At 40.0% G+C, this 6,000-nt stretch overlaps 1 protein-coding gene across 1 annotated transcript in view; it reads right to left on the minus strand.

Moving 5' to 3' along the window:
- Positions 1-4,508, minus strand: part of SH3BGRL (SH3 domain binding glutamate rich protein like) — a 91,698-nt gene extending 87,190 nt beyond the window's left edge. The window contains exon 1 of the mRNA XM_019932205.3: positions 4,266-4,508. Within this exon, the coding sequence (XP_019787764.1) occupies positions 4,266-4,310 (45 nt within the window). The 5' untranslated portion in view covers positions 4,311-4,508. The remainder of the gene's footprint in view (positions 1-4,265) is intronic.
- Between the last annotated feature and the right edge of the window lie 1,492 nt (positions 4,509-6,000).

Genomic DNA, 6,000 nt, shown 5'->3' on the forward strand with positions numbered 1-6,000 from the left:
ATATGATATCGCTTATATGCGGAATCAAAAAAAATGATACAAATGAGCTTATTTACAAAACAGAAACAGACTCACAGACTTAGAGAATAAACTATGGTTACCAGGGGGGATGTGGGGGGGATAGATTGGGAGTTTGGGATTGACATACACACACTGTCATATTTAAAATAAAATGCCTTCCCATGAAAAAAAAAGAGACAGAGGAGCAAAATACTCTTCACCTAAATGCAATTACTTTTGAATCATATAGATGAAGAACTGTGGCTTGTTGTTCTACATCCATATTATCCCAATGAAGAAAATACTGCCTAGTGACTAATGATTTGGCAATCGCAAGTGTTCATTTTATTTGCTTGTTTCTATAACTTGTGCACAGAATAATGCCACAGAGGAAAATCACATATATTTCATTTACTATATGGACAATCCAAGCTACAACTAGTTTATGTTTTAGCAGTCATAAAAGAGATCATTTTACAAAAGTTAGACCATAAATAACACCCTCAGAAATATACAATCTATCTATCTACCACAATCTTAAAATTTCTACATCAAGTACACCTAAAATGCATAGAGACTGTGAAATGCAGATTATTATGGATCTGAGGAAAAGAAGTATGGGAAGAAAGCTCCAAACCAGTTATAATTCTCCAAGCTATCATCTCTCTAGCAATCCTGATCAAAGGCCAATGTTGATTTTTGTTAAAAGTTATTGAAATTTATTAAGTTTATTATAGGTTCTGTGCTTACTAGTCTTTTTCCATTAAATGCAAACTTACAGGACATTACAATTTCGAGGAAAAATATGGCGTATATTATTTTGTTACAATAGGTCAAAACATGCACAAACAGTTTTGAACAGGCAGAAATCACTTCCTACTGACAAACAACTTGGGAGGTGCATTCTTGCTAAATGGTTTTCATAAAAAAAAAAAAAAAGTATTAAGACCTGAATTTTCACCTTGACCTATACTAGACCAGTTCCAAATCTGCATCTTCTCTATCTTCCTGGCCTTCAGTGAATTTAGCCTACTTACTGACATTCACCTTTAGACACGCTATCCCTCCTCTACACTAGCTCCTCATTTTTCTATTCTCCTGTATGTATATGCCCAAGCAATTCCACTTACAGGACTTACTCCCTTCTGTACCTCTCATCTCATGTTCACATTTATCTCTGCATGCCTCCTAGATGTCATGCATCACTGGGACAATGTATTTCTTTAAACATATGTCATTTGGATTCAAACAGCTTGTGTTGAATTCAAGCTCTGTGGCTTACTATTTGTGTGACCTTGAGAAAGTTGTTTAACCTCTCTGAACCTGTATTTCCTTATCTTGAAAACAGAGATAATCATAGTATCTAACTCATAGGACTAGAAATTGCCAAGAAAAAATGAGATTCTACCCGACACACTTAAGTGTTCCTACTTACTAACACTATTATGGCTACTATCAAGAAATCCATTGCAAAAACTAATGTACCTTGGGCTTCCCTGGTGGCGCAGTGGTTGAGAGTCCGCCTGCCGATGCAGGGGACACGGGTTCGTGCCCCAGTCTGGGAAGATCCCACATGCTCCCGAGCGGCTGGGCCCGTGAGCCATGGCCACTGAGCCTGCGCGTCCAAAGCCTGTCTTCCGCAACGGGAGAGGCAGAAAAAAAAACAAAACAAACAAAAAAAACCAATATACCTGCTTTCATCTCTAAACTTTTTTTTTTTTTTTTTTTTTTGCGGTCCGCGGGCCTCTCACTGCTGTGGCCTCTCACTGCTGTGGCCTCTCCCATTGCGGAGCACAGGCTCCGGACGCGCAGGCTCAGCGGCCATGGCTCACGGGCCCAGCTGCTCCGCGGCATGTAGGATCTCCCCGGACAGGGGAACGAACCCGTGTCCCCTGCATCGGCAGGCGGACTTTCAACCACTGCGCCACCAGGGAAGCCCTCATTTATAAACTTTTGAGAAGCAAGTGCTATACCTCTGTATTACGGCAGAGTTGAGTACAAGTTTGAAAAGTTTTTTTTTTTTTTAAATTGGTCTATGAAGGAAAGGGAGTCTTAAGGTCACACTAAGTTGCAATCATCATAGATCCTCCCTTGCCTGATACAACATCTAGTATTGGTTATTTTTATGAAAATCACTAGCAGGAGTAAGAAAATAGTCAAAGATTCATAATCCAAAACCAAAAGCTTTCTTTTAAATGCTCTTCAGAAAACTACACTTAGTCACTTATAGAAGCATCTCACTTTGTACAATTGCTGGATTCGTGTTAGGATGTTTGCCCCAAAATTTCTAAACCGTATGTTAAAAACAACATGACCCCTTTCTTAAAGGAAAAAACCTTAGTATTGCAAGCTGAAGAGTCCCCATTTATGTTACAAAGGAGCTCTTCTGAAGTATACTCATTTTATCCTGTTTTAATATTATTTAAAAGTACTATAAGATTATAATACAATAAGAATTTATTTTGGCAATATGCAGTAGAATTTTGATATCAGGCTCATAGGAACTATAATTACTGCAACAACAAACAAATTTATAATTACCCATAAGAAAAACAATTGAAACAAAACAAAAAAAGCATAAATATTTCTTATTTGCATAGTCTTCAACAATGGAATCTAATAATGTACATAGTAGGAGACAGTAGTCATTTTTAAGGCCCTAAGAAACTTAAGTCTTAACAAAGAGAGAGGTATAGTTGTTCTTATTTGAATAGAAATTCTGAAAGGAGTTTCTTCTTGAATCTGCTTTTCAGGGAGGGGTAGAAGAGCAAGAAAGCAAAGAATAAATAGCAGTACTGAAACTGCACGTTACCCAAAGTGAAATCACCAAAACTAGCTTCCTGATCTGCCCAACCTAATTAGGGATTTAACTAAAGGTATTAAGCTGATGTTTTAAATTTTACAATTATTTTATTGGAATTGAGACTCTGGGCAGCTTTAACGTATTTTAAATATCATAATATATATGGAAAATAATAAGGCAAGAGGCTCATAAAGTGAAGTTCAAAGACAATATAAAAAGTTTTCTTTTTTCCAACCTAAACTTGCTCCAAAAGTGTAACTTTAAGTATTCTATTTCAAAACTGTCTAAACACACCCACAAGTGGTAGCCAGAGAAGACAAGTTGAAGGTTCAAACTCCTTGTGATTTCACGCAACTTTCAGTTCTATTCCAAACCCTCTTAGGGGGTAAACAAAACAAAAACAAAAACACAACAGCAACAGAAAACATGGGATAGCTGCTGCTCTGAAGCTCAGAAGAGGGAGGGGGTTCATACATTCTACATTCTGATCCCACACATCTGCTCTTGCCACTGTTGGCTTTTCTCCTGAGCTGTGAAACACAGAGACACTTTCATTTACCATGAATATACACTCTGCTTTCACTCCAGCTTAGCCTATTTCTCCCCACAACTGGTGAAAATTGTTATTCTAAATTAAGAGCACGGGGGATGAGAGAGGGTTTCCCTATCATTTGAAGAAGCCACCACTGGAATCCGCAAATACACAAGAAGGCACTTGTTAGTTCCCTTCCAGTTCTCAATGTATTTGAAGCAGTTAGAAACTGTTTGAAGTAGCATCTTTTGAAAGAAAAGAAAAGGTCAAAATAAGGGACAATATGGAAGGGAAAAACAGGTCCCTTGTTACATTGTTTAAAAAGAAAACCCACAACTTTATATCATTGTTCCCAACTTCTACTCCCATTCTGTCTAGTTCTAACAGACTCTTTAGGCTGAAGTTAAATACCCCCTCCTACACAGTGGCAAAATATAACTATTTGATTACAAGGGTCTCACTCTGTGAAATATAATCACAGTGCCTCAGTAGGCCTCCACTCAGTCATCATCAGTAACAGCATGTTTTACATCCTTTACAGATGTGCACTCCTGCCCCTGCCTCAGTACCTACAGCAAATATGTGAAATGTCCCACTCTTGAAACTTACCAGTGTGAGACTTTCTTGACTTCTTCACCTAACCCCAAAGACCCTATACCACCATCTCCCATTTACCAAAACTCGGTAGCTTTCTTTTTTCTTCAGAGAAGAAATGTGGGACTAACATCACTAGGCAAACAAAGCTAAACTCCATGGAAAAATGAAATCGATGCAACAAAGAGAAGAAAGGGAAGAAGGGGGTGGGGTGGGAAATGCGGGTGTCTAACGAAGGAGAAACTGCCAGACTAACTTCTGCAATTTAACGGTTCTGGGGCAGCAGGAGACTGATGTGTAGAAAAACAACAAAGGTGGGCTTCCCACCCTCCTTACCGCCGTGGAGCCAGAGGAAGATGCAATATACACACGGATCACCATCTTGGTTGGGAACAGCGGCTGTAGTTGTTTGAGTCCTGCAAACGCCTGGAAAGCAGCTGCAGCAAAGGCTGGAATCAAGCTAGGGGCCTTACAGAGGTTGGAAAAGAAGGGTGGGGGAAGGTGGAAGGGGAACTCGCCAGAGCCCCGCCTCCTCCCTTGGCTGCTTTCACTGGGCTCAGAGGGCGGCAGTCCCAGCCCCAAACCCCGGAAGGCACAGGCTCGTTTACATCATTTCTAAATTTTTTTTTTAATTGGGAATCTCGAATAGCACCGCGAGATCTGTTGAAACATTTATTTTTGACCATTCCTTCTCTGAGAAGAGGGAAAGGAGAAAGAAAAAGAAAGAGAGAGTGTTGAATTAAATTAGATTGCGATGAAGGATATTTTCCCACGTAGACTCAAAGTTCTGCGTGTAACTTCCTGCTCAGAAGTGTATGCAAATAAGATGTCTTCTTTAAAAGAGGAAGTTCTGCGTTGAATCCAGACACTAGTGATAAAGACCAAGTTCTCAAAGCCTTGTGCATTTTAAGACTCCTATTACGTAGTGATTGTTCTGATGTTAGCTGGTGGCAGGAATTGGACTTTGAAGCACTGAGCGCTGCCTTGGAAGGTTTAGGAAAAGTGTCAAGTTTCCCAAAGCCCAGAAACAGCAGGATTGGTTTTCTTTTTGAGTTTTGCTTTTTGTTAAATTACGGAATCCTGCTTCCGTGAGAATTTGCAGGAAACCTGATTGACTGGCAAACTCAAGAATGGAGGAAGAAACTGCAAATCAAAAAAAAAAAAAAAAAAAAAAAAAAGGAAAATACAGTGTAAGAACGTGAAAGATTTCTGTTATGTTTTGTTTGCTTTCTAACTGACTGGGGAAAGGGAGTTTGTATCATATGTTGCAGGAGATGTGGAAATGGTGAACAGAGAGAGCAAATGGTTATTTGTAGCTCTAGGGAAATGAGCAAACAATTGGTAATGCCCAGAGAGGGACTATATACTTCAAAAGTGTAATTTCACCTTCCCAAATTATGTCAAATGAACAGAAATAAGGAACTTGCAAGATGAATGAGAGTGGAGAAAGGGTGTCAGTCGCCTGCCCTACTTCTTTACCTTTACTTTGAAGTTTGTCCTCCCTCTCCATTCTAGTGATTTATCATCTTTGTCTAGGTTCAGTAATTGTAACAGCTTCCTAACTGTTCCCTGTTCACAGATTCTCCCTTCTCCAAACTCTGTGATCCATACAACAACCTCAAGAGGTGGATATTATCACATCAATTTTTCAGATGAAGAAACAAACCCAGGAAAATACTTTTCCTAAAGTTATTTAGCTAGTAAATTCCAGAGTTAAGATTGGTCTTCAAGTCCAACCAACTCCAAAGGCCACCCTCTTAAATATCATTTTAATACACTGCCTGTAACAGGGAAAGTACTCAATAATTGTTAGCTATTTTTCTTCCTAAAATATCAGTTTCATGTGTCACTAAAGACAATGTAGGCTGAAATACTTAAGATAGGTTTCCAGGGCTTCCCTGGTGGCGCAGTGGTTGAGAGTCCGCCTGCCGATGCAGGGGACACGGGTTCGTGCCCCGGTCTGGGAAGATCCCACATGCCGTGGAGCGGCTGGGCCCGTGAGCCATGGCCGCTGAGCCTGCGCATCCGGAGCCTGTGCTCCGCAACGGGAGAGGCCACAACAATGAGAGGC

Source organism: Tursiops truncatus, chromosome X (genome assembly GCF_011762595.2).
Source record: "Tursiops truncatus isolate mTurTru1 chromosome X, mTurTru1.mat.Y, whole genome shotgun sequence".
NCBI lineage: Eukaryota > Metazoa > Chordata > Mammalia > Artiodactyla > Delphinidae > Tursiops > Tursiops truncatus.